The sequence below is a fragment of the Ammospiza caudacuta genome, chromosome 12 (assembly GCF_027887145.1).
Source record: "Ammospiza caudacuta isolate bAmmCau1 chromosome 12, bAmmCau1.pri, whole genome shotgun sequence".
Classification (NCBI taxonomy): Eukaryota; Metazoa; Chordata; class Aves; order Passeriformes; family Passerellidae; genus Ammospiza; species Ammospiza caudacuta.
This window is the reverse complement of record NC_080604.1, coordinates 11,554,389-11,581,992: the sequence shown is the minus strand read 5'-3', so window position 1 is coordinate 11,581,992 and position 27,604 is coordinate 11,554,389. Positions and strand designations below refer to the sequence as shown.

Here is a 27,604-nt window from a genome sequence, read left to right as displayed (position 1 = left end):
ATTAATGAGACCCCTCTTGTCGCAAGTCATGGAGCACAGAGAGAGCCCTGCCACATGTTCCAGACCCCATCCCAACCACATTCTGGGCCAGCTCCCTCCTCAGGGGTGTTCCACCCCGGTTCCCCCAGTTTATTCAGGCCTGGTTCCCTTTTCCCAACCAGCTCGGTTTGTTCAGGCCCGGTTCTCTTTTCCCGAGCCCTGGTTCCAGCCCGGTGTCCCCGGTTTGTTCAGAGCCCGTTCCCTTTTCCCGAGCCCGGTTCCAGCCCAGTTTCCAGGTTTGTTCAGGGCCGGTTCCCTTTTCCCGAGCCCCGGTTCCAGCCCACTTTGTTCATGGCCGGTTCCCTTTTCCCGAGCCCCGGTTCCAGCCCACTTTGTTCATGGCCGGTTCCCTTTTCCCGAGCCCCGGTTCCCCCGGTTTGTTCAGGGCTGGTTCCCTTTCCCCGAGCCCCGGTTCCAGCCCAGTTTTCCGGTTTGTTCAGGGCCCGTTCCCTTTACCCGAGCCCCGGTTCCCCGGTTTGTTCAGGGCCGGTTCCCTTTACCCGAGCCCCGGTTCCAGCCCGATTTGTTCAGGGCCGGCTCCCTTTTCCCGAGCCCCGGTTCCCCGGTCTGTTCAGGGCCGGTTCCCTTTCCCCGAGCTCCGGCCCGCGGGTCCGCACGCAGCGCGGCCGGCCGTTGTTCCTCCGGGGCGCAGGGGGCGCTGCGGGAGGGCCGGCGCCGGGCCGGGCGGGCGGAGCCGCTGCCGTGTTTACAGCGCCCGCCGTGCCCGCCCCGCCGCCGCTGCCCCTCGGCCCGGCCCGGCTCCGCGGCCGCTTTTCCGTTCTCTGCGTAAATGCGGCGCCGCCGCCCCGCGGCCTGGCCCGGCCATGGACACCAGCGACTTGTTCACCAGCTGCAAGAAGGGCGACGTGAGCCGCGTGCGGTGAGCCGGGCCGGGGAGCGGGTCCCTCGCACCCGCCGCTGCTTTAACCGCCCCGGTCACCGGGGCGAGCGGGGCCGGGCCTGTCGGGGCGTGTTCACCTGGAGCTCGTCCCAGGCCTTCCCAGGGCGGCTGTCACAGTTTGTTTCTAGCACAGAAATGCCGCTTGTTTGCCCCCCGAGGAGCTGGATGTGCAGCGGGGCTTTGCCGGGGTTAGGGTGGGGTGAGGTGTGCCCGGTTCCGGCAGGTGTCTGAGTGTCACACGGTCACTGCGTGCCCCTGGGTGTGGATGCTGCCGGTGGAAGTGTCCTTGCACAAGGCTCTTCTCCAGCTGCTCTTCTTTCCCGTTGGAAATGGTATTTGCGTTGGTAGGAAGCTGGATCCCTGGGACGCAATCGTCATGGAAATGTTTAGACGCTTTGTGCTGTAGGCTGCGGGAGTATGTTTGAGAAATATGGGGTACTGAAATTTCAGGTCAAGTTTCCTCGCTCGTATCAGAGCAGCACAGCTTAACTGCAGTGATTTCGGATCAGGAGACAGATGGGCTTGTCTGCAGGGTGAATGCAAAGTTCAGAATTTACAACAAGCTTTTTTCCTGCATCTCATGGTTTGAATCTAAAACTGTTCTTCATCCCTTTATCCTGTTTGATTCTTCCATCTCTTAATGTGTGATATGCCAGATAATCAAAGCAACCTCTGTTTCAAGGTGCTGCTAGTGAAGGGTAAGTGTGCAGATAGATAAGGTTTGGAGAACCTTATTATTTGTTGTGATTGTGTTAGTTTAAATCATTAAATTCCAGGTTTACTGCAGAAGGAGGGATCTGAGAGATGGTCTTACAGAGGTTTAAGATGACCTGTATAGAAGTAGTGGTGGAGAAATGAGAGTCTGAGAGTGCTGTCAGAGCAGGGGGACAAATTGACCACACAGGACTGAGCAGAAGGAGCTGAGTTGCTTGGTGTGCTGAACATGTTCAGAGGAACCTGAAGTTTGAGACAACAAAGGTGGAGTGAGTGAAAGAAGGCTTGGTGAAGGCTGAGAGGGACTTTTACATGTGGCTCTTGCAGTACAGGCTCTAAGAAGAGCCAGGCTGTGCAGGAGATTGGTCTGCAAGGCAAAGTCTGCTTTCTAGAGGTGTAAGAGAGGGAGTGTTGGCAGTAGTGGATCCAGCCTAAACATGCAGGACAAGGAAGTGGCAGGATTTAAGAGCAGTCTGGAGTGCCACTGATGTTGTTTTTGTCAGGAAAAACAACGAGCAGGAGGGGAGTCCAGCCTTGGCTTCATAAAATTGGCCACATATTTGTAAGCACCCAGGCTGGGAGCATTGCTGGGGAATGTGAAGGTGCTGCAGAAGTACTCAGGCTTTTTTTGAGATTGCTGCCCTGTTAGAGATGCATTTGATCACCCTCTTTCCCCATGTGTACCACTTAAAATTGAAGGGAGCTCCAGGCCATGCTGTAGAACACCACTCTTTGGGTTGAAGATTTGGCTGATGCCCCTTCAGCCACAGCTGACAGTTCCCCAAGTCCAGTGCAAGATCCTGTCATACCTTTGGAAGTTACTCTATGAACTTGAAGTTACATCTTCTGAAAGAGGAGAATGTGACTGAGTGAATAGCTGCATGAAGTTATAACTTTGCTCTCTCCCCTTTTTTGCAGATACCTTCTTGAGCAGCGAGATGTGGAAATCAATGTCCGTGATAAGTGGGACAGTACACCCCTGTGAGTGCTGCAGCCTGGAGCACTGGCTGGGCGGGGGGTAGGGCCTCGGAGCTCCTTTACTCTCTCTGCATCAGCAGCCATGAGCACTGTTACAAAATGTCTCAGGTTCTGCTTTTTTGGAGCTTTGGCTATGTAGTTCTGCTTCTCTTCCCTGTGGGTGCTGTGCTAAATGTCTTTGTCTCCCAAATTGTCTGGGACTTGCTGTAGTGATGCTGACAAGTGGGGTTTTGTGGCCAAATTACCTGGATTAAGCACTCTGCTCTTGGCTGGATGAGGCTTTTCCCTCACCAAAGTCTATGGCATTCCAGCATGTCTTTTTGGGTGAAAGCTTGGCCTGGTGAAATGCCAGCTGAAAATGGGATCACAGTATGTCTGGCAGTAGGTCATGAGGAAACCCCCTGGGGGTGCTGAGGGATGTGCTGTGAGCTGTGAGCTGGATGTGCTGTTACCTCCCCACAATTCCAAAGGACATTTAGACATGTGCATTATATTTAGAGTACAGAATAACTTCCCAAAGTAAAGGTAGACTAACATTTGGCTGCTGCAATGCATTTTACAGGATTCTCCTCTAATTTGTAGGATAATTTGAAGTCCCTGTGAAGGAGAATCATGAAAGGCTTAGACTGTGAAAGAGAAAACAAAACTCATTGAAGTAGAAGTTCTACTTTCAGGGGGTGGATTTGCTGTACACCCAGTGTGGGTGCTGTTCCCTCCTTGGCACAGCATGCAGCAGTCAGCCTGACAACAGAAGGAGCAGAGTGTTTTTGAGAATTCAGTGGACTGCTGAGTGCCCATGAAATGATCTCCATTAAAATGAGGATGGATTTGGCAGCTGGTGGTGCAACAGAAGATGCTGAACCCAAACTGGGACCTTGAGATCTCCTTGCAGTGCCTGGGATTGCTGGGAACAGATCCTGCTTAGTCTGTTGCTGGGATCAGGCTTCTGTGCTATTTGGTAGCAATTCCTCACTCCTATCAGGAGTCGTCTCCCAAGCTCCTCAGGGAGGCTCAGTGCTGTGATCTGTTTGTGGTGATGTGCCAAAACACTGAATTTTGCTTTCTACAGCATCTCTAATTTTCTTTCTATTGTTATTGTCAGGTATTACGCCTGTCTGTGTGGACATGAGGAGCTTGTACGTTATCTTCTAGCCAATGGTGAGCAAAGTGTCCTGATAAGGATGCAGTATCTTCCTCTGGTCTGTTGGGATTGTATGTCCTTCTAGCTGTCCCCTGTGGAAACTTCTTCTGTTACAACCAGCCATCTGATCAGTGATCTCAGGCTACAGAGGGAGCCCTGCACACACCTTTATGGTCGCTTTTGCAGGCCATTTGCTGCTTGAATTTGCTTCTTGAAATCACCTAAAATTTCTTGATTTGCTTGAAATCTTGAAAATGCACAGAAAGAAAGCTGTCTGTGATGGCTCAAGGCAGCATAACTTTCTGAAATCACAGCAGATGCTTTGTGAGGATGCAGTGGTGTGGGGAATATGCTGATCTAAGAGTTGTACCTCATAGGAAGGATTGTCTGTGTAAAACTTGCTTGTACTCTACTGATAGCCTGGCTTTGTAAGCAGGACTTAAAAGGGATTTTGCTAATCTCAAACAAAGCAAGACCAGTTCTTCAGGCCAAGTGCCTGCCAATTGGGCTCTGAGCACCCAGATTCCCTTAGGCACTGGTAGTGTTCTGCCAGAGGAACCAGAGTGCAGAGTCACATCTCAAAAGGTTTGGTTTTCTACTTCATTCCCAGCATCTAAATCAACCACTTGTGTAATTCTAGATAGGAAAATGCAAATGCCCTCCAAAATTCTAGCAGGTTCTAACCTAAAGAAGTTATACAAAGCCGAAGTACTCACTAGGAGGAGTTCTTAACAGTCCAAGAAATGATTGCACTCTGTTCAGGGAGATTTGGCTTCCCAGAACACTGCTGGAGCCCTGCTGAGAGGCTTTTGCACAGGTCAGTTTAAACAAGTCACGACTTCCTCAGAAAGGGATTTGTCTGTGGGAGAGCAGCTTTAGATTGTACACATGTGAGGGAAGCTCAGTTTTTGTCAAAACGCTTGTCAGCAGAGGGGACCATAGTAAATCATGTCAGCATACAGAAATCATACTTGTTTAGTGGCCATTTGGGGACACTGGAGAAGGATCTAACTGTGCCTGCTGGCCTGTGGCTGTTTAACAGGAGCAAAGTGTGAGGCGAACACTTTTGATGGGGAGCGCTGTTTGTACGGAGCTCTGAGCGACGCCATCCGCCGGCTGCTGAAGGAGTACAAGCAGATCACAGCCAAGTGCATGAGGAGGGACTACTATGATGTGTTCCTGCAGAGGTGAGGACATGGGCATGGGCAGAGCAGCCAGCAGCCTGCCTGAGCTCCTCTGCATGCTCCAGCTCTCTGTTCAGGCAGCTGAATGTAATGCAATACTGGCCAGGGTTGCCAGCTGCCATTGAAAGGCAGCTGAGCACTACCCTCTCTCGTTCCTGGGCATGTAGAGCTTCCTAGGGGATGTTCCTCTGTGCCCTAAGGGATGATCTCCAGGTGTGTGCATAGCCTCCAGTGAGTTGGGTACACACTTGAGTCCACAGAAAGCTGGTCTTTATAATGCAGAAGTTCTAAACTGTTATCCTTGACGGTCATCCTTGACTGTCAAACTAAAATCTGATCACTAAAACCACATCAACAATTTAGGATAGTATGTCAACTGAAATTAAAGTTTCAGGCCTGAAGGTACTATAGCTTGCAAGCTGAAATTTTCAACACTGATCAAATGTTTTTCATTTGTGAAACAGAGCACTTTAACAAGCCTCAAACTGATTCACAGTGACATTGTCCAGTTCTTTAGTTTTGATTATTAAAATTTGTTAAGATACTTCTGAAAATTGCCTGTCCCACATTGTACTAGAGCTTGAGTGGCAGACTAACTTGCTCAGAGTAGAGGAATAGTTGCAAGCTTTTCTTCTTGCTGTTTCTCTACCTTGGTAACTCTGATGTTATTACAAACTTGCTGGTTGTTTTTTTTTCCTTTTTATTTCCCACTGGACTGACTTACAAATGTTAAAACCTCGGGATTTTTTTTGTCTTTGAAAGTGGAGTGTTAATAAGTCCTAGAAAAATCTGACAATCTTGCCAGTACTACAGTGCCCTAATTTCTGAAGCTATAGGAAGCAAGGGAAGGAAGGAAACTCATTTATCTGAGTAAAATCAAATTCTGTGTTCAGGGAAGCAGAATTTTGCAGGGTGATTTATTACTGCCCTGGTGACTGTGGCTCAGATGTGCAGGGTTTAGCATACATGAAAGCCTAAATGTGCTGGTTTCTGCTTCTCATTCAAATAGAGCTTGTGTTAAAATTGAAACAAAGGGCAACAGTTGGGGGGAAAAAGTAAAAACCCCATGCTTCTGTTTGGTTTGGAGCAAGACACTTAGAAGGAAAGGTGTGCTAGTGGCATTGAAGACCCAGACAACATCTCTGTGTGACTCCACACCTTTCTGTGCACCAGTCCAGCTCTCTAGAAGGAGTATGATGCTTGATGACCACATGATTTAACCTTTTGAGGATGTTTGTGAGGATATATATGGAAGGACTGATGAGCATTAGAAAATGCTGGTGGTGGTTGCTGTAAACTGTAGAAGTAGCAGTTTTTTTTTTCCTTTTGAAGAATGAAGGTATGAGCATGCAGGCATAAACAAGCCTTCACCTCTGATGTGGTAATTGCCTGTATTTCATGCCTGTCACATCCTTCCTTCTTCTGAGGGTGGGGGACATCAAGTCTTCTCCTATTTGTTACATGGTTAAAGCATGCACACCGACAGTGCCCAGAGAGCAGGAAAGTTGCATCTTACTTTTTGAAAGCGTGTCATTTTGCAGGGCTTTTTTTTTTTTTTTTTACATCTGACAATTTAAAAGCCGTATTAACTTTTGAAGATGTGCTTGGTGGCAACTAGTTCCACTTTAAAATCTTGTGTTCAGATGTTCACCTAAGACAGGAAGATTTCATTCTGCAGTCTCCCTGTTGCCCTAACAAAACTTGTTTGAGTTATGGAAGGCAGTGGGACCCCACTCCTTGTGAAGCACCAGCCCCCGTGCTGGCCTTGCTGTTGGGCAGGAGAGACTGCAGTGCCCAATGTTCATTTAGCCCTAACTGTACCCTGTTCCCCACTAGCATTACTCCATTCTTTCCTTTTTCATCCTGCAATGAGTTTCCCTTGTGTCTGTTCCTCACAGGCTGCTGGAGCAGGGTTACCAGAGTGACATTGTTTTCATCGTCCATGGCAAATCCTTCTGTGCCCACCGCTGCATCCTCAGTGCCCGCAGCGCCTACTTTGCAGAGATGTTTGAGACCAAATGGAAGGGGAAAAACATGATAGTGTTGAAGCACCCACTGGTGAGCAAGGCTGTGCTTCCAGTTCTTTCTTTTGCTGTTCCAGCTGGGTGAGGAATGTGAGTTTGAGGGTTAACTTCCACAGTGAATAGCTCCTGGGGCTCAGAATGACCCTAGTTGTGGAGAGGGGCTTGTGGACGCACTTTATGCAGTAAAATTGCATCTTTTTCAGATAACAAAAAGCTGCAGATTGCATTCCTTCCCTTTGTTCCCTCTGTCATGGACTCAAACATATCTTAATTAATTGCAGTAGCATGTAGCTGTTACCATCTGCCAGCTGCATCATGACCCCTCTCTGGGATGAGTTGAGTGTGTCTAATTCCTGGTGGACAGGTGGTCTGTGGTGAAGACATCACCTCCATAATTGCCACTAATTGAGTCCCTTTTGTTGCCTGTCCAGCAAGAACTAAGTAGTCCATAAGTGCATTCCATCCATTAACCATCAATACTCTGGCACACATTTCTGTAACTTGACTCTGGCAGTGCAAATCCTCTTGTGACAAACATAATTCCAGTTTCTCAGAACACTGCTCTCCTCTCTCTTTGTACAAGAACGTCTTTCCTCTGGAATTAGGAAGATGTGGAAATGTTTATGATCAGTAAAAAGCTGGATTTTGCAGAACCTGTATTACAACTGTGTCTTTTGAGTTCCTCCATTAGTCAGGTCCTGTCCCCTGAGGTACCTGAGGGATTAGTATCAGTTGAAACATTAAAGAGCTGTGTAAGCCAGGTGGAGTGGCAGCATTAGTTATGTGAGGAGCAAGTAAATCATCATGTGTGATTTCTTACTAAAGGGTGTTTTTTTCTTACTTGTTCAGGATCATGTTTCTAACTCATTTTTAAATCCATGGTGATTCCAAATGTAACTTTCTCTTGTTTTATTTTAGATTAACCCAGCAGCCTTTGGAGCTCTTCTGCAGTATCTATACACAGGTAAATGACTTTGCCCTCTGGTGTTTGTTTACGTGGCTGGTGGGCAGCTGTCTGTGCCTCTGCACTGAGTGGCACAGCCTTGCACTCAGCAGTGTTTGGGTGCTTGAGTTGCCAACAAATCCTCTCTGCTGGCAGAAAGGGAAAATATGAACAATCACGAGCTCTTCCAAGATGTTTGTACCTTTTGCCAGTTGTTGTCCTGCCAGTAATTACACAGTCAATTAAAACCAAAATCAGCTTAGGTTGGTTGATTGAATGGATTTGGAGACTGTATTTTTGACTTAAGGAAGAAAAATGTGTCATCTGGTGTAACAGCCTCATAAGGTGGTGAAAAGCCAGTTTCCCATATAGGACATTTTCAGTTTGGCAGACCTGAGCAGTGTGTGCTGAATGTTTTGACTACTTTCTAGTATTTTTTTGAACAGAAGTTGATCCTAAACCTTCTATGAAAATACCCAGTGTTGTATTGTAGGCATGCTAAGTGCTGAACTATCTCAGGCCAGGAGGTGGTGCCAGAAATTAACATTGTCTTCAAGGCTCTTCTTTTCCAATACAGCGTGTTCAGAAATGTCCCTTGCCACATTTTCAGTGATTGTGAAAGATCCTGGGAAGAAAACTTGTGAGCCTAAAGTCTATTCTTACCCAAAGCCAGATATTCAATAGTGGCAGTCCTGCCTGCTGCTGTTGTGTTGCTGTTTTTTGATTTTCTGAGGGAATTAGACATGTTTTGTATAGCCTGTTTGGTCTTTGGACTCTTGAATGAAGATATTAGGGTAAACCCTGGAGAGTGGAAATGTGAGTTAAATGCCAAACTGTTATTGATTTAAGTGGTGGATTGGGTGGAGTACCAAGTCTTAACTTCTGGGACTGAGTTGTAAGTGGATGCTGAAAAGTGGGGCAGTGTATCTAATTACTGAATTTCTGTGCTGTGAAGTCTTTCATCCTTATTTTTGCCATTTTTACACCTAAATCCTGTGGATTAAGTGAGCTGACTGCATTTCTTCTTGACAGGTCGTCTGGATATCGATGTAGAATATGTCAGTGATTGCAAGAGGTTGGCCAAGCAGTGTCGGCTGCAGGACCTCATTGATGATTTGGAGACCAAATGTAAAAAAGTCTATGAATTTGGTAAGCATTTGGCTTGCTGTTGTCTCTGCTGTGCCTGTGTGCCCTTCCACGGAGAAACAGCAAAGTGTGATGGTGGATGTTTTATGGTGTCCTTGGGGCTTCTGGAAAATGATGCTGTTGTGGGATTTTCACATTTGCATGACAGTTGTCAGTCATGGCCCTTCTGTAGGGTAGCTCTAGTAGTTTTTGACACATGCATGTTTAATTTATATTGAATGCTTTCTTTATAGTAGGAAAAAAGCATTCAATATAATTTGAATATAGAGAAAGGAATATGAAAGCAGGATTTTGCCATGGTTGCCAGACATTCAATTGAGCATAGTGGAACATATATTGGGAAGTGCCTTCCAACATGGAATTTATTTAAATCCCCAGAAAGATAAAATATATACAGTTAGAGGTAATTTTCTGCATTTATCTGACCCCTTACCAAAGTAAAATATTTGATAATTGGCCCAAAAAGGGTGCAGAGGGAGATAGAACTCTTTTTTAAAAGCAAAGTATTTCTGAAAGCATGTGTATATTAGTAACACATGGATGTGCCAAGCCTGAAGTGAAGCAATCCTCTATTTAAGGACTTTTTGTTATCCAAAGCTTATTTCATGAAGACCAGCAGTTGGAGTTGATCATTCATCTCCTTAGCTGGAGCTAATGCACACGTGAAGAGCAATCAGAGCAGCACAAGTGCTGTTAGTCACGAAGCAGAAAAAATCACTGGATAACAAAACCTTCAGGCTGAAAGCTGCTGATTCTCATTCCGTGCTCTGAGTTAACTTCTTTACTTTAATCAAGTTAATTTTTTTCTGAGAAGAGACTCCGTTCTAAAGTTTAGAGGCAATAGCATCTTCTTCCCTCATCTAAAAGGCAGGGGTGTAGCTGTTCCACCTTTTCCTTTTGAACACGAGTTTTATTCATTCAGCCTCCTGAAGCTGCAGGACATAATTGATAGAATACTTCTGGCTCAAGAAATTCCTCATCTGCAAATCACATGGAAGATATTACCATGTGCAGGTCTCCCTTTACACATATGCAGTAGTTTGGAGGTGGTGGGGTACAAGATTACCATGCTACAGCTGTTCCCATGTAGACCAGGGTGCTAGTCCTTAAGGAAGCTGTGTCACAGGTCTGACTTCTGCATTGTAAACACAAATGTAAACATGGACCCAAAGAGATTAGAAATGCATTTCTTGGTATCTACAAAAACTTTAAGGTATCAGTTTGTATTAAGTAAGTGGCAGAAAAGGGGAGTGGTGAATGAATATAAAATAAAAGCTACTCAGAAATCAGGTAACAAAATTATTTTGTGTCATCTTTTGATCTCAAAGTAATTCAGTAAGATGCCATAGATCTGTTTTTTTCTTTTTATCTTTTTCTCCCAGGGTCTAGCTGAGACATTCCATTAAATTAATTTATTTAAAATCTCATATTATATTGTGGAAGGAAAAGAAGGTGCTTAAATCTATGAACTGCAAAAAAGCTGATTTCTTGGTGGGTTTTCAGATGGAAAGTAATGAAGTAAAGTTTCAGGTTAGTTGGAAGTTTTAAATAAAAGCACCGCTTGGAAATACAATGACACTGGACAAATAATTTAACTTCTTTGTTCTTTGGGGAGGGACTAGTTTTTCAATTTTGAGGCCTGACAGAAGACTATCAGTGGGTGGTTTAAAGCACTGATGGAAGGTCTAGTCTTGATTTTTATTTATGACAGGTTGGATTCAAACAAATAGAACAACTGTTAAAAGTTTGTTTCTTAAATCTCATGTGGAAGCCAGGAAAACTTCATTCTGGAAAGATCTTAGATCACATCATGTCTGGCACTTGACAAAGCGTGTTTGTTTCATTGAGTGTTTTAGAAACCTGTTCCAAGTGCGTGCTGGGGAACAGACATCTGATTCAGGTTTGCAGAGCAGGGTCATGTATTGCATCTGTATTATGAAGTTGAAACAAGAAAACAAGATGAACTCAAGCCTCTGCAGCTCCACTGCATAATTGCAGTGTCTGCAATCTCATTATCTAGAGTTAATCAGTATTTCAAAAGCACTTACTATCTTGGCATGCACAGGCAGTAGTACAGGAAGAGGATGACCCAGTGCCTTCTGTTGCACCTGAGATAGATTTGGGTGTGAATGCTTGCCTATTTTCCCCTGTGTGTATATTGTGGCTATAAAAGGAAAAATTATTGCAGTGTTTGGAAGAGCTCGGTTTGTCCAGATTAAGCCATAATCCTTCCTGTAAAATTGCATCTATTAAAAAAATAAATATTCTGCAGTTACTTCAGCAAGTTTTGGCTCAAAAAGGATGAGAGCAAGGTTTGAGATGCTTACCATTGTAGAAAAGACATTGGATATTCAGAATCTGTGGTTATAGCTAATTATGCCATAGGGAAGAAGATGCATCTGAGTGTGAACATTTTGAAGGTTTTGGGAGTTTAGTGTGGTTTATTTGTGGCTCTTATGTTTTGTGGTACATTGGCTCAATTTAACTAGAAGACTGCAAAAAAATATTGAGCAGGAAACCAAGGCAGCTGATTCATTTTTAGGTGATGCTCAGTGCTGTACAGCTGTGCTAGACTGGGAAGAAATCCAGTCTGAATCTCAACAGTTTGGTTATTCCCTTCAGCTCCTTGCATTGTTTATGTTGCTTTTTTCAGACACTGTTCCATTCTTGTATTCCTCTCGCATGGTCCCTGCTCCTTGCTGGCAGCCAGCAACTTACTCCTATTTCACAACTTTGATTTTTGTTGTCTCTGTTAGGAAAGATTTCTGAGTGATACCACAAAGCTGTGCCCTTGGATTTGAGATGCAGTGTCTGAATAGATTCGCTTCTCAGAAAAATCACTGTTCTTTTGTGTCACTGGGGAAGTTCACAGATGCTCTGTGGATCCCAAGAGAAGGGCTCTTTGCCTTGACTTAAAACTTGCTGAGTCCATTAGCACTTAGAGAGCCTGACCTGGTGACTGTTACAATAAGTACTACAGAAATACAAATGTTTCTCTCTACCATGAAGAATTTCTAATTGCAAAGTAAGGAATTTCCTTCTCTCATACTGTTGTGGAAGTGATCAGGGCTTTTTGAGAAAATGCACTCAGTCTGGTTTGTGTTGTTGCCAGGCCTCCTCTTAGCTTATTTACCCTGGAAGTCATCTATCTGAGGGTAGCATTTTGTGCTAATAGGGCAGCCTGTCTCCTTGCTGGTGAGCTTTGTGTGTAACCATCATGGTACCTGACTATTTTGTACTGGTAGATTATCCTTCCCTTTCCAGCAATCTTTCTGGGATATGCAGCCTATGGAGAGGCACAGTGGTGGGATATTTGAAGGGTGCAGCAGTGATGTGGAGGAGGGGGTGGAGATCTTGTTTTGTGGCACATCGTGGTCTCGTTTCGCCCACGACCCAATGGAGTCATCTGATGGAGCTCATGTAATGCTGTGCGAAATGTCAGGAGAAATGAGGTCTCAAGGTGGCGTGATTCACCTGTGAGGGGTTTTAATGTGGTGAATCATACCTGTCAGAAATTCTTCTGAATGCTTTGGAGTTAACTCTGTGTCACTCTGGCTCCCAACAGTATCTTAAGGCTTCCTCACCGCAACTTTGCATTTTCCAGTGGTGTGCTATCTTTTTTCACATGCTTCCTTGTATGCCAGGGACTCTTGAATGTCTTACATGCTCCAGTCCTCACCCCAAACCTTGCTGACCTGGGAGCAAACCTCAGGTGGTGGAGCAAAGTAGCCAGAACAAGAGACACTGTGCCAAGCGTGGCATCATATCATAGTGGGTCTGCTTTGGGCTGCCACTTGTTTGAAGTTAGGGTTGGCTTCTATGAGCTCCACAACAATTTTGGTCATAGCAAGACCTCTAAAGTATGATCATGTATTTTGCTTTCCCTTTAATGAGCTGTTCTATTGTGATGGCTGATAAGACAAGATGGGAAGACACACTAGGTCTGAAAAAAGCAAATGAAATTGCTGTTTCGGAATGGTTTGTTTGAGCTCTTTGGTGGTAGTGGTGCTTAGGTCAGGCACATGCAGGAGTCTGGGTACTTTGGGGTCTTTGTGCCTTGGGGATCATGGATGTAGAGTAGAGGACAGACTCATACCTACTGAATTTACTGGCTAAACAAGAATAAACCCCTTTGTTCCTTGCAGTGAAGTCAGGATGGCGCAGCTGAAGTGGGAGCCAGTGAAAGCACGTGTCAGAGCAGAAAGGCATGGAAGCAGATTAGTTTTAAAAACTCCCTGGCATGGGCTTTACCCTAGGTGACACTGTCAGCTCTAGGAGTAGTTGGGGAAGGCAGTGTGTGAGTGGCCTCTACAGGGATCAGGGCAGCCTGATCCATGGTCCTTAACTGTAATTGATGACATGGATTCCAAGGAGCAAGTTGGGCTGAGGGGTGCTGAATGTGTGTGTGCATAGAAGAGTTGTGTGTGTTTTGCAGTAAAAGCTGAACAGCAATAATACTGGTTTTCCTGGCACGTCTTTTATCTAAATGAGAGAGAATTTTTGTAGAGGAATTCAGGAATCTCTGCTCTTTTGTTTTTTTGCTTCTTGCAGTCTCTTCCAAGCCAGGGACCTGTGTGAAAGTGCTGACCATTGAGCCCACAGGTAACTGCCGGCTGCAGGAAGATCTGGCTCTCCTGGCAGACTGCGCCCTGCCAGCTGAACTGCGGGTAGGGAGCACTTCTACTCCTCCTGGGCTCTCTGGGGCTGGGATGTCTGCTCTCTTGTGTCCAGTCACATCTTTGCTGTACAGACTTTAGTGCTGGCTTGTTTCCTGGTGCTCCAAGTGCTGAAAGGCTTTTATCACTTGGAAGTGCTGTAAAATTGTGTAATGAGGCTGTCGGTGCTGGTCTTTCCCCTTGGATGTTTCCCCCAGCAGGGATCTTGGTAAATAAAAGCCTTTCCATGTGGTTGGTGGGGATTTCCCCATCGAATACAATGGGACAAGGCCCCCAGCTCTTCTCTTTGCCATCCTTCTTGAGAATTAGGAATGTTGTAGCAGCAGGCATTGGTATCCAAAGAGAGATATAGGTGAAGGATGGCTTACTGGGCTTGCTTGCTAGGAACTGACACACTGCAATGAAGAAATGCTTCCAAATCCTGAAAATATTTCCAGCAGAAATGTGAGACCCTCTGAAGAGAATTTAATTGACTGGCAGTAGATATGCTTTTCCCAACTATGCCCCCAGGTTGATGATGACTGTGTTAAAATACATATTTTTATTTTAACACAGTCATCATCAACCTGGGGGCATAGTTGGGAAAAATCCATATTATTAATTAGGATCACATATGTGGATCTTCCTCCCGTTTTCAGAACACGATAACTGTTAGTTATCTTCACTCTTTCTGCATCTGGTGCTTTCTGTAATATTAGCAGATTGATTTTGATCTTATGTATGTCCTTTTTGTGTCCTCTTTTTTTATACCAACCACTGTATTTAATAATGTGGACTCATTTTAAGTGGCTGCTGTGCCCAGAGGTTGTATGACTGAGTAATACAGCAAAGGTTTATTGCCTTTTCTCTTTCTGTCCCCTGCCAAATACACCTGCCTGGTGCAGAGTGTGTGTGTCTGTGTGTGTACATAGATAAGGTTTCTTACATTCATAAGCCAACATGTTTTGTGCTGGCTGTTTTCAGATATATTTCACTATAGAGGGAGTTTTTATTCTCCATCAAGTTTACAACTACCAGTTCAGAAATCTTTCCTGTGTAACCTGCCTCCTCCAAATAACTGTACATTTTTTTGTAACTTTTAATGTGTTTTCAGGCTTTAAAGGGAGGTGGTACTATGAGTAAGCTTCAGATTACCTCCCCAGGAACTAAAAAAAAGGATCATGGACCCCAAAATAGTGACATTTACATATATTTTAAGTCGCTTCACAAATAAAAAGAATACTTACTGTTTGATTGCTTGATTCCAGACCTTGATGGCGTACTCCTATTAAGCTGTTCTTCTAGAGGTAGAAACACTTTCCTTCTTAATTCTTTCATGTAGAATAGGAGCTGTAAGGAAAGGGGGAAATTGGAATGGTGTAATCATCTGACAGTGCTGTGAGTTGTGAGCTGTGGTGTTCTTGCTGTGTTCATAGATTGGAATGAAGGCAGCATTAGAGTTATTACAGCTGTACAAGTGAAGAGGCTGTGGGCCTGCATACCTGCTCACTAGGGAATTTGTGTGCCATGCACATGTGTGGGTGCTTTGTTTAAGCCTGAAAAAAATTCTAAAAGATTCCCATTTTTCTCTTTCTAGGTACTTTTTGTTTGTTCCTTTTTGTTTGTTTGCGATTTATCTGTTACTCTAATGTTTTCAAATTGTTAAATTCTTTGAATTGGGCATCTTTGTTCTGGGACAGAGGCATTGCACATCCTCATTCTTGCAGGGTTTGCTGCCATTCATGGAATAGGATACAAACTATGTAACCTAAAATGTCAGGAACAAGTGAGTAGTCACACACAGACATCTGTGTTTTGAGGAGAAGCATACATTATTTTTTTTCCAGCCTATGCAGAACAAAATAGATATTTGTATTCTGGATAAAAGCTTGCATTTCCAGAATTTGGCGAGAAACATTTTGAGCTGCTGCATGTCATGTAATGCCATATTACATGAAATGGGAATGTGTTCAGCTTTCTGTTTCAGTATAAACAAATAATTTGCATGTAATGTCTTTGATACTTGGATGATGTATGAAACTTTGTGCATTTCAATTTCATGGTTAGTGGTATCTTGCACAACTAAAAAATATAATGAATGTTTGATATCCAGTTACAGCTCATTATTATTTTCTAGACTGAGAACTATCTATTCTTTGAAATCTCAAACACATTTATAATTCTGGTACCTTGTTTCTCTTTCCTGTTTGTGCTTGAAAGCCTTTTTTTCCCCCAATGTCTCCTCTTACAAGTGTAGTTGTTGTCTCTGCTTTGTTTTAAAGTAGTAATGGCCAGGATTTCTCTGTCCACAACAGCTGCTTCCTCAGTTTGTTGCAATAAAAGTTAGCAGTGACAGATTTAAGTGAAATACCATGAAAAGCCAGGCAACTGTAAAAAACCATGTGGCTTCCCACTGTCTGCCTGGTTCTTCAGGTCTGCCAGGTGACCTCTGATTTACAGACTCCAGGGTTTCCTTGTAACTGTTTTCCAGTTACCTTTTAACCGAGATCTTATGTTCCAAACCAAGATGAAATCAGACTTAAAGGATCAGAGTTTGCCATGAAATAAGTACTGTTCTTTCCATCCATATTGACACGTGGTGTGGCTGCAAAAAAGAGACCATTTGCCATTTTGGGGTAAAACTAGATCTTGTCATGCATAGGAAGAACAGTTTGAAACAAGTAGATGAGTTCATCTTGTCTGTCTGCACCTGTGTACTGTGCTTGTCCAAGGCAGTGACTCGTGTGCTTTGCTTTGCCCGTTTGGCAGAGGCAGATGAACTGAAATATTTACAACATGTTTCCAATTTAGGGTTTTTTTTGTATCCAATCCACTTGCATCTGGTTGTGAGCTGCTAATCTCTTAGATCACCAACCCCTGTATTTTGTGTTGTAATTTATTTACAATTTTCTTGCTGAGGTAATCTGGCCAAGGTACAAATTGCTGCCACTGATTTGTTTTCTATGTTTTTGCCTCCAGCAACATTTCTATTTAAGCTCTAATAGGAAATTTGCAGCAGCAAAGACTTGGTCTTCCATGTGTGATGGTGGAGAGTATTCAGAGTATTTCTGTATAGTGATTGAGTTATTGTGAATGTGTTTGGACCTTGCAGGCTGGACTGTGTTGTGATCCTTGGGCAGAATACTTGACTTTGGCAGCTGTGCTTTGCCTGGACAGAGGCCCATGAAGGAGGTTGTATGAATAGGGGTGGTGGGAGGAATAAGCCAGTTTTCTGCAGGAAGATCCTGGAAAGGAGAGTAGATTCCTCAAGCATGAGAAGGGAGGAGAGTAGAAGTAGTAGAGACTTAAAAGGGGAAATTCTGCAAAACCACTTGATGCTGAACAGGAGAAACAAAGACGTGAACCTGCTTTTGTAGTAGGAATTGAAAACAACCTTGTAAACCTGAGCAGCAGAGTGGGGACCAGGCAAGGCTACAAGCAGGAAATTGAGCCCAGAGAAATTTATAATTCAGGAGATAAACTCTGAGACAAATAAAACTCCCATATCCATTCCAGAGGGATGGACTTATTTTAGAGATTTACCTTTGGGCAATGAAAGGAGAGCAAAGAAAGGATACACACAGGAGATGTGGCATTTATCTCAATTAAAATTCCTATGCCACAGAGTGTCATCTTGTCAAAGTTTGTTTCTAGGTTTGCTTTACCTGCGATGTGCCTGCAAATGTGTAGCCTTCAGATATCTGTCAGAATTTGTAGCAGAGGACATGGAAGCTGTGGCATAGGGTGGGGAGAGCAGCAAGGCAGACAGAGCAGGCAGTTCCATCATGATACTGGAGTTTGTAACACACTGCCACAGAGCCAGGCTGCAGATCCCCAGGCCATGGAAAAGAGCCAAAGCCTTGAAATATGAGACATGGATAACAGTAAAATAGCAGCCTGGGGAATCTACAAATGGGACAACTTCATCTCATTTTGATGAGGTGCTGCCCTTTGTATTGCAGCTGTTGCCCTTTGTATTGCAGCTATATGAAAAAGAGGTGATAGATCTGGTGGGCAACATTCCTTGAATTGCTGCATCTCTTCTGGAACAGGAGTTGCCCAGTGGAGCAGGACTGCAGGAGAGAGGTGCTATGGAAGCCAGCATTACTGCAACAGCCTTGTGCATGATTTACAACACTGGGCTTCTCTTGTGATCAGGAACCAGAAGCTGCCAAGTGTTGCTGTGGACAAAGAGCATGGTGGATGGGTCCAGATTGCCATGGTCAGTGGTGGTGTGAGCTTTTGCCAGCTTGGTGCCTTGCCACATCCAAAAATGTGTTTTGTGAGAAATCTCACTGAGCCTGGCTGAGAGCTCCCACCCAGTGTATTCCAGTTTGTGTCTTTGTTCAGCTCAGCAGGGTGGAGGCATCTGGCTCCTCAGTGGAGCTGGAAGCCCTGTTGGAGGCAGGTGGCTTGGAAATGGACAGTCTGCTGTTGTGAGTCCAGTCTTTATTGTCAGGCCAGGGCTTTCCTGCGTGCAAACTTGGGATGAAAGACAGCAGGAATAAGCTGCTTATCCTAGGTACCTCAGGCACATGTTTATGGAAGGCAAGAACCAGGGGAAACTTTTGTTTTCAGAGATTGTCCTGGCTACATGACTGTGAATGTAAACTTTTTATTTTTTGCAATTGAATTACACTGTATATAGAATAAGGTGAAAGGGAAAATATTTGGAAGTGTCACTTTAAAATAACATAAGGCAAACAGGCTTTTTTTTTTTGGTGTGTGCTGTCATTGTTGCCATGTGGGATTGGGTGGAGGTGTGTTGTTAAAATAATTCACTTGAGTATTAATACTGCAACAACATTATCTTTGGCTGCAAATCAAATAAAAAAAATCTAAAATGTGCTCTAGCAATGTTGGATTATTCAAGAGAGGCAATAATTGTAGCCAAACCATTTCAAACTGGTGTATATATGGATGTCATATATATGTTATTACATGTACCCAGTAAAAGGCTGGTCCTAAGATCCAGTATGCTTATGATACCTACTGCATGAAGTAAACTTCACCTCCACCTAGTTATCTGCCTTGTTAGATGGCAGAGAAACACTTTCCAAAGGTGTATGGAGAGTCAGGAAGTTACCATGGATAAAGGAGGCAGCTGTAACTTGTACCAGGAATATCTCTGAGAAGCAGTGGAGTTCTTCATTTCCTGACATTGGAATCTGTGTTCAGAGCATCTCTGGTGCTCTGCACTGTGCTGAGGGAATGGACATTTTCTGGGAAAACATAGGAGTCTGAACTTGGGACCCTGAGTGTGTCTAAAGCAGGAATATTAAAGGAAGGGTTTTCTGGTGTCTGTTCCCAGGTTGGTTTTGGGGAGTTGCCCTTTGACAGCACTGACAACTTCAACAGCTGTCCTGACGTGTGTTTCCGTGTGGAAGATTACAACTTCTTGTGCCATAAGGTATGTGCTTTGTGCTGTATTTCCTTCTCCTCCCTTTTTGCCATGAAGCTAGTCTGCTTGTGTCCCCCACTCCTTCTGTGCTGGATACACTCTGCAGAAGCAGCTTTGATTCAGCTGGAAAACTGCATTAAAACATTTAACAAAGCAGCAGAGCCTGCCTTTCTTGCAGAGGTGTGGAGATAAATTTATAAATTCAGCTATGGCATTCACAGCTGCAGAATCTGCTGCTGCTGGCTTATGAGTTCAGTGTCTAGAGAGAGGAATGTTTGATCTGCAGATGAACAGCAGTAAGAATGAATTTTGAGATCCAACCTCAACTCAAGGTCCTGCTCTTGTGCCATGCTAATTTAGAATCTCTTGAGTTCACCATTTGTATTTGTGGTTCTGAGGGTAGGCATGGATAAAATGAGATTTGAAAAAATATTGGAGATACAGCTTCAGAATGTAGGGAAAGTCAAAGTTACAGAGTCTGAACTTTGAAATACCTTTGAGCTGCTCTGACAGCTGGTTGGTAGTGCCCTTTAGTTTGGTGCAGTGAGCAAGGTGTCAGTGTTTTGGTTTTTCATTCCTCTCCAGGCATTTTTCTGTGGTCGCAGTGATTATTTCAAAGCTCTTCTTGAAGATCATTTCAGTGAGAGTGAGGAGCTACAGACACAGCCCAGCATCCCTGTGGTGACTCTGCACAACATCTCAGAAGACATCTTCATCCGGGTCCTCTACTACATCTACAGTGATGATACAGAGGTGAGCCATTGGTCCTTCCTTCAGTGCTGGTGAGCTCTGAGGTGTTTTCAGCAGTGTTTTTCTAAATCTGGAGCAGGGTGTGTGTGTATATTCCTAAATTTTACTGACTACTCTGCTACTTCACTTTTGGCTCAGGAATCCACATACTGGGGTATGCTGTTAGCCAGGCAGGGTTGTAGTTCATGTGCATGATGTTCAGGAAGCAAATCATAGTCTTTTGTCCCACAATAAAAATCTGGAAATTAGGTTGCATGCTGTTTATTGCCATGATAAATACAGGATCTTTGCAGCTTTCCCTCTTGGGCTCTGTGGAAAGATGAGGGAAGCATCTGCCAGTAGATGGCAGATTGAACACATTTGGAGATCTGGATAGGTTGAGAGATTCTACTTATTTACTCTTGGCAAATAACCATACTCATAGCTGACTTTTCTATTTGTAGCAAGTTATTATTTCTACTGTTATTTATTATTGGAGTGAGCAAAGGTTCCACTGTGAGACCAGTTCCTTGCTGTGCTCAGTATTGCAGGCAGTAAGAAAACAGCCCTAACCCACTTTTCAGCCTAATGGAAGATGCAGCAAATGCCAGTGTTTAATTAGCTTCCTGCTTTGGTTTTGTGGCAAATGCTTTCAGCAGGCCTCTCTACAAGATCCCAGAACACATTCTGGCATCAGGGCAGTGACTGGAGATGCTGCTGCACCTGCCAGTGTCACTTCCCCCAAGCAGTGTTTGTGCTCTGGGTTAGGTGCCACATGCAGAGAGTGCATACAGCTGTGACCTTGTTTCTGCTGATCTGTTCACCTGTGGGTAGCAGTGAGGAGAGATGTTTGGCAGGCAGCAAGAGCAGGATTGATACTGGTATGCCAGAGAGCTGATTCTTCAAGGGCAGGCAGAGAGGGAAAGAAGCTGCTTGAAGATCTCCTGACCTTGTTCCCTTGCACTGCAGCCTGACCTTGTTCCTTTGCATGTCTCCAGTCTGCCTGCTCTCCTCGTGATGACTCACAGGAAAGATGTTTCCCAAGCAGCTATTCCTTTCCAAGGGGTGCCTCAGCTGCTGTCTGGGCTTGGGTCAGGAGGACAGACCAACAACAATGTGTAGGAGTTAAAAGGATTTTACTCACATTTTCATGTGCAGAATGGTGCATGGCTTGGGTTTCAAACCAAGCAGCCAAGATGTGAGCTTCTGCAGAGAGTTCACCTGTCATGAGAAACTACCAGAAAAAATGGTTAGGAAGACAGGAATATAGCTCAAGTTCTACATTTACACGTGGAGTGTTCTCCCTGGCCTGTGTTTCTCCAGCCAAGTATCAGCACTCTCAGTTCCATGTTTTTCTTTGCAAAGGATTTATGGTGTCTCTCTGCCATGCAGTAGTGACAGTGTTTGCAGTTGTGGGGAAGAGGACCTATAGGGTTCCAGGCACAAAGACAAGTTGCTGATGAGAATACTTGTGTAGGCTCCAGGGCAGTTCTTGGAGGAGCATTTGCCAGGTTTGTCCTTGATGAAGCAGTTGGGAGCTGTAGCCATCAATACTACTGGTTGAAACACTTCCAACTCCTGAGGTTTCCACAGCTTATGAGGGGACAAAGCAGCACTTGATTAATAATCCCAAGGGCTTTGTTACCCCATGTGCATACACAGCCCTCGTGGCATGGCTCTCCTGCATCTTGCATTCTTCTGCCCAGCTGCTGCAGGGTGTTACACAGCTGGGTCACTTGCTGGGAGCTGTCTCTCCAAACACAGGTGCACACAGCTGTGGGGGAAGAAAAAAATCAGTTGTTTGCAGTTGTCAGAGTGAAAACCACACATGTAGATGTGCACAGCAGTGTGCTTGCTGCTCACTGGGTATCAGGAGAGTGGACCAGGCTGCACCAGTTATCATTCCTCCATCCAGACCAGAGTGGCTTTTGTCTCTAAATGCAAGGGCCCTTGCCTCCTCCACAGCCAGGGCATGCAGTGTCCTGCAGATCCACCGTTACAATGGATGTGGGTAAGTGAGCTCTTTGCAGTTCACATCAGCAGGAACAGAGAGAACTCTCGTTCTAGGTTAGTGACAAAAATAGGATTTGCCCGGCCAAGGGGAAGAGACTGAGTGAAGCTGGAGATGGTGTCTCCAACTTTGTCTACAGGGTTTTTTAAATCCTCAGATCACTTCCAAGTATCCAAGAGGGAAATGGGAAGGTGGTTCTCTTGCTCAAGAGGCTTAAAATGTTAAAGGCTGCTCACAACAGTTTAAGTTTTTTCATCCATTAATTTAGTCCATTCTGAACGCATGTTAGAACTCCACTAGTGTTTGAAGTGCAGAATATGTTCTTATCCATCTGGGCCTCACCTACAGTTTGTGTTCAGTTTTCTGTCCTTGAGTGTACCCCCCATGCCAGGGATGTGCTGGTTCTTAAGAAAATTTTGCATATTTTTCACAAAATGTGAGTCCAGCAGTATAAAATGAGAGGGAAAATGTGGGGACAAGGTTCTTTGTCCTGCCAGCCTCTTCTGTTTGTCTCTTGGAAGTATGTCTGGTAAAAGTGACCCACCACTGTCACACTGAACATTTTTTAGCAGCCAGGTGCACTTGGATGTTTCAGCATTGCCTTGGGGTTACCTGCAGCATGAGAAACTCTCTGCTTGCACTTTAAATTCCTCTGTGGTAACTGAGTGGGAGATGCAGGCTGAAGGAGCTCCAGTAATGGCCAAACAGCTCCTTAGTTTGGCAGTGAGAGGCAGCATGCTGGGGACTGGCAGTAACTCCCCTGTCACTGCAGCTGTCCCCAGAGAACGCCTACGACGTGCTGTGTGTGGCTGACATGTACCTGCTGCCCGGGCTCAAGCGCCTCTGCGGCAGGACCCTGGCACAGATCCTCGACGAGGACAACATCATCAGCATCTGGAGGATTGCAAAGCTCTTCCAGCTGACCAGACTCGAGGACCAGTGCACTGAGTACATGGCTAAGATCATTGAGAAGGTACTGAAACACTCCCCGTGGCAGATACACCTGTGTCTGTGTATCTGAGCCGTAGAGACAACAGATTGAATGGTTGTACTTTGGTCTGTAGTTAATGGTTGTCCTCTCTGGGTTAATGTGCTTCCAGGAAATGAGCAGCAGTTAAACAAGGCACATGGTGAGTTAGGGCAGAGGAGGAGGAGTGTGGGAGTACCTGATGTCACCACAATAAGCCAGATTTTGGTCCCTGGCTAGCACATCCCTGTGGAATATGGGTTGAAAAAGTTGCCCAGAAAGCTTTGCAGGTACCAGGAGCAGGTGATTTTCACTGAACTTTCAGCCACTGTGCCCAAGTAGCCGTGGTGTTGCCTGAATACACCAGCTGCAGCCTGGAGAAACCAAAGGGGTGAGTAGGAGAGCTCTGTGCAGGAAATAGAGTTTCTCCTTTGTTTTTCAGTGTTTGCTGGGGAAATTCTTCCTGGCATAATGCTCTAAATAGGAAAAATCAATGTAAACTCTAATCTCCTCCAGGATGACAAATCAAATAGTAGGGGTTTGCTCAGTGGATAATTTGCTGATGATCAGCAAGTAGTAATGAATTTAACACTGAAGTTTTCTTTATGGAGCTCAATTTAAGTGTTATCCTGAGTGCTTATAGTTTAGACTCAGGACTCGTGGAGAAAGTTACCATATGGAGGATAGACTAGAACCTATGAAGGGTTTTTATGCTGAGACATCTTTATAAATGGCTTGTGCAGTTCACATGGGAATGTAACATTTTCACCTGCAGCTCAAAAGGTGTGAAATTATTTTTGGTGTGAGAAAACAACGAAGGAAATGGTTCTGGGGCTGTTACTTTGTTCAGTGTATAGCTTGGGAATGACATCAGCATGTACCCAGATTCTGGGTTCTGAAAAGGGATTTAAACGATGTTGAATATCCCAAGTAGTGATCAGGAGAGGGCTTTGCTTGTGTGTTCCTCATTCTCTAGCTCGAGTGGGAGTCCTTGAACTTAGCACTGGCAGGGTATCTTCTTAAGGGTGTTGGCACAGACAGAGCCACCCCAGCTAATGTTCAGACATCAGTGGTTGCCAGCATCCTGTGGAGATGCACTGATGGCAGCAGGGAGAGATTTTGGCAGTGTGGTAGCAGATCAGAGCTCAGCAACCTGCTGTGCCCAGACACAGTTCAGCAGCACAGACAGATGGAAGCTGCCTCTCACCCCTCAGCTCTCCACACATTCCTGGGGAACCTGGTGCAGAATCATTCATGGGTGACCCGATTCTGTCAGGTTGAGTGCAGAGCAGAGCAGCTGCCTTGCTGGTGGTGATGGGCCTGAGTCAAGGGAGAACTGTAACATGTGGCTCCCAGTCCTGAATTGGGCAGAAGCATCCACTGGCTTCTGTGCTAGAAGACATTGCCCAGGTGTCTGACAGCATCTCCTGGTTCCTGCTGGGGAGCCTTTTTGGGGGGAATATTGTGTATGTGCATGTGCCTCAATATCAGAACCAGGGATGCTCAGTTAGAGGGTATTACAGGACAGTGTTGCAGGTGCAGATTGCCTTCAGCTGAGACTGTTTCTTGTTGGAGCATTACTGTCTCCTTTGGATGGATGGCAGGATGCATCTCCAAGTGGAAGATTTGGGTCTCTGTATCCCAGCTTTCCTTTCTTTTCTGTGGGATCCTTTAACAGTGTGAGACCTTTATCCCAACCCTTTGCGTCTCTTTACCTGTCCTCTTGTATTCCTAATGGTTCTCTTGTCCTTCTGGTGCAGCTGGTGGAGCTGGAGGAGTTTGCAGCTGCTGTGAAGGAGAACGCAGAGGCCGTGGAGGAGCGGCAAGAGACTGACTCCATCCCCCTGGTCGATGACATCCGCTTCCACATCACCAGCAACGTGCAGACTTACAGTGCCATTGAGGAAGCCAACCAGAAACTTGAAGCTCTAGAGAACCTCCTGGCCAGCATAGGGCTCGAGTGCTGATGTGTGCAAACCCTGCCTGTCATATGCAGCCTGCACAGCCCTCACTGCGTTGGCTCGGAGTGCAAGAACATCTGAGTCTGAATGTCCCACTCCCATTCTTTGTCCTCCTTCCCATCCACCTTCAGGCATGGTTTCTTTTTAATTTATTTGTGTCTGGACATTTGCATTTCTGGTTTGTGTTTGGTTTTACTTTGTTTTTTTTGTTTCTCCTTTCAGAAGTAACTCCCAAAGCTCAGCCTAAGTCAGTAGCTGCTCCTTTGTACAATACACTGTGGAGAGGAGACTGTGAGCTGTTGGGAATGGTGAAGGAGCTGTTCTGGGGACTTCCTACTGCCTGGGGTTAGAACCCATCCCATTCTGTGGTTCAATACAACACACTTCTGAAACTGGCTTATGCCAGCAGCAGAGGAAGAAAACTGGATTAAAGTCTTAATAAGTATATGGGAAAGGAGGTCAGCACTGTCACTGTCAGTATTATAGGACTGGCAGAACTGGGCAGTGCTTCCCTAATGGGACAGAGAGGTACTTGGCTATGGGGAAGGCACTGTCTTCACCTGCTATTTTAGTACTTAGATGGAAAAAAAACAACAAAAAAAAAGTGATTTCCAGGTCTTCCCTAGCTTTTCATTGCTTTGAAGTGCTCAGAATTTAAAAGCTTTGCTTTCTGAACAAGCATCTTTGGGAATACAGTAGAGACCAGAATCCTTCCATTCTTAGAAAGCAGTAGCTTTCAATGCACAAAAGAAGGAAGAGCAGAGCTCTTAAAGAGGGAATGGAAACACCTTCTTCTTGGAAACAGCACTTTTCCCTTTATTTTTGTCCACTGTGGTAGGGCAAGGCTGACTTGCTGGTGGGTCTGGGAAGAGGGGTCACTGGAAATCTCTTTCAAAAGGAAAGGGCCCTTTTGGAGCTCTCATAGGGCTGCTGTCCCACTCTGTGACCTTCTGGCTTTGCTCAGCCTTGAGCCTCGTAGCTTCATTGTTCTCCAGGAAATTCACTGTCTGTACCTATGAATGTTTTTGAATCTGTATTTTGCAGTAGGTCATGTTATCTCATGTTGTCTGCCTGGATTCTTAATGAGGGCAATGGTGTTCCCTGTCCTTGGCACTAATCAGCAGGTGATAACCCTGCATAGCCTTGCCTTGCCAGATAGGCTGCCCTTGGAGCTGTGCATCTCTGGAATGGTGTTGGGAGAGTCTCCAGGGTGCAGGCTGGGTGTACCTTCCCATGCTGTGCTTTGCGGGGAGGGAGAAGCAGCACTGAGTGAAGCACAGGCACTGGGCTGCTGTGACCACCTCATACAATCATTTTGGTCAATTCCTGAGCCAGGAGCTTGAATAACCTGTGCCAGAGGTGCTTTTATTATGTGATGTGGGAGCTGGGCAAGGATCCCCTGCAGCTTTGGGGTGTTGTTTTCTGTAATGGTGGGGGTGCCTCTCATGGCTAAGGGGTTAGGAGACTTGCTTCAGGTGTGGATGTATTGGGAGGATGGGTTTTTCTTTGCTAATCTCACCAGGTGAGAGACTGATACCCCACAGCAAGTGAGAGTGGGGCTGCAGCCTCACTGGCTGCTCCTCTCCTGCACTGAAGCTGTTGGCAGGTGCATGGGCAGGCTCTGGGCACCACCTGCACCAGGCAGGCTGCACTCAGTTGTGAGGAGGGGACTCTGGACAAAGTCTGGAAAGCCAGGCTTTGGCAAAATCATGTGTCACGATTGAGTTGCACTTAAGCTGTGGATAGAGCTGGGGTGGGGGGAGCAGGGATGAGGTTCATTGATATGATTGAACCCCAGATGCTTGTGCACTTTGTCATCTGGGTTTAAGTGGTGTCTCTTGCAGATCAGGTTTCTGGGGTAGGGGATGGTGGTGGCAGAGCTATCAAGCAGTGTGGGCTTCAATTCTGTTTGAAAACGCTTGAGAAGAAGTGCAAGGAGTTGTTGTGGTTTGCTTCCGGCAGTCATATGAGGGTGAGGATGGACGATGTGTCCCTCCACAGGAGTGGTTGCTGTATGGAAGCAGGAAGTAGCAGGAGTGTGCTTCTGTTTGGGACAGTGACATGGAGAGGAGCTGTGCATTTCCTGTGTGATTTGTGGAATGTACCTCCATGTCCACCTCTAAGCTCAGTGTGTCTTTGACAGGACCACCAAAGAGCCCAGCACAACTGATGAAGATATCCCCATGGACTTGGGGAGGGTGAAGGGCTATCAAGGAAGCTTTAATATGAAGTCCCATATATTTTGGAGAGAGAAGGGTGAAAGGAGAACTGCTTGTTTTCTTGCTGAGTGGAGTGTCAGGCTCATGAAAATCTGCTACAGAAACCAGCAGCTTAACTCAGTTGGTTCAGTTCCCCTATGTTTCTCCTCTGTATATGGCTGAAGATAACACTGAACATAAGCAGGATGTTTAGTTTATCATATCTCTTCTCCTCCTCCAGCAGAAATTCCGCTTCTGACATCTTAGCAGTTGGCTTTGCACAGCAGTGGTTGTGACAGCCCGTGGGGCTTGCACAGAGCCACCAGAGAACAGGACGTGGCCTTTGCCTTCTGCTCGTACTGAGCGAGATGCAGGAGCAGGATTATCAAGGAATGTGCTAATGCTTTTCTCTGCAGATGCCTCAGCTGCTAAAGCAAATGGACACTGGCAGTGGGCAAAGCAGGAGGAAGGCAGAGGGGGAGCAGCAGTGCTGGGAAGCATTTTCCATATGGCTGCTCTTGAATAATTCCATTCCTGCCTCCTTAAGTGTGGAGCGAGTGAGGCTGCTGTTGTGTGTGTGGGAGAAAAGGTCAGCCTGGCCTTTTGATCTGC

The 27,604-nt window shown here is 45.4% G+C and overlaps 1 protein-coding gene across 3 annotated transcripts; it reads left to right on the top strand.

The window, feature by feature from the left end:
- Nucleotides 1-762: 762 nt before the first annotated feature.
- Nucleotides 763-24,958, top strand: ABTB1 (ankyrin repeat and BTB domain containing 1). Of its 3 annotated transcripts, none has more exons than XM_058812675.1 (12): nucleotides 763-919; nucleotides 2,573-2,635; nucleotides 3,735-3,790; nucleotides 4,816-4,960; nucleotides 6,856-7,015; nucleotides 7,900-7,945; nucleotides 8,957-9,073; nucleotides 13,622-13,737; nucleotides 19,037-19,135; nucleotides 19,712-19,879; nucleotides 22,639-22,839; nucleotides 24,594-24,958. In XM_058812675.1, the coding sequence occupies exons 1-12, from the start codon at nucleotides 864-866 to the stop codon at nucleotides 24,798-24,800; spliced, it is 1,434 nt and encodes a 477-aa protein (XP_058668658.1). In that variant the 5' UTR covers nucleotides 763-863; the 3' UTR covers nucleotides 24,801-24,958. The 3 variants fall into 3 exon arrangements, with proteins under 3 accessions (XP_058668658.1, XP_058668659.1, XP_058668660.1); XM_058812676.1 differs by lacking the exon at nucleotides 763-919 and adding an exon at nucleotides 1,154-1,272; XM_058812677.1 differs by lacking the exon at nucleotides 763-919 and adding an exon at nucleotides 1,479-1,638.
- Nucleotides 24,959-27,604: the final 2,646 nt, after the last annotated feature.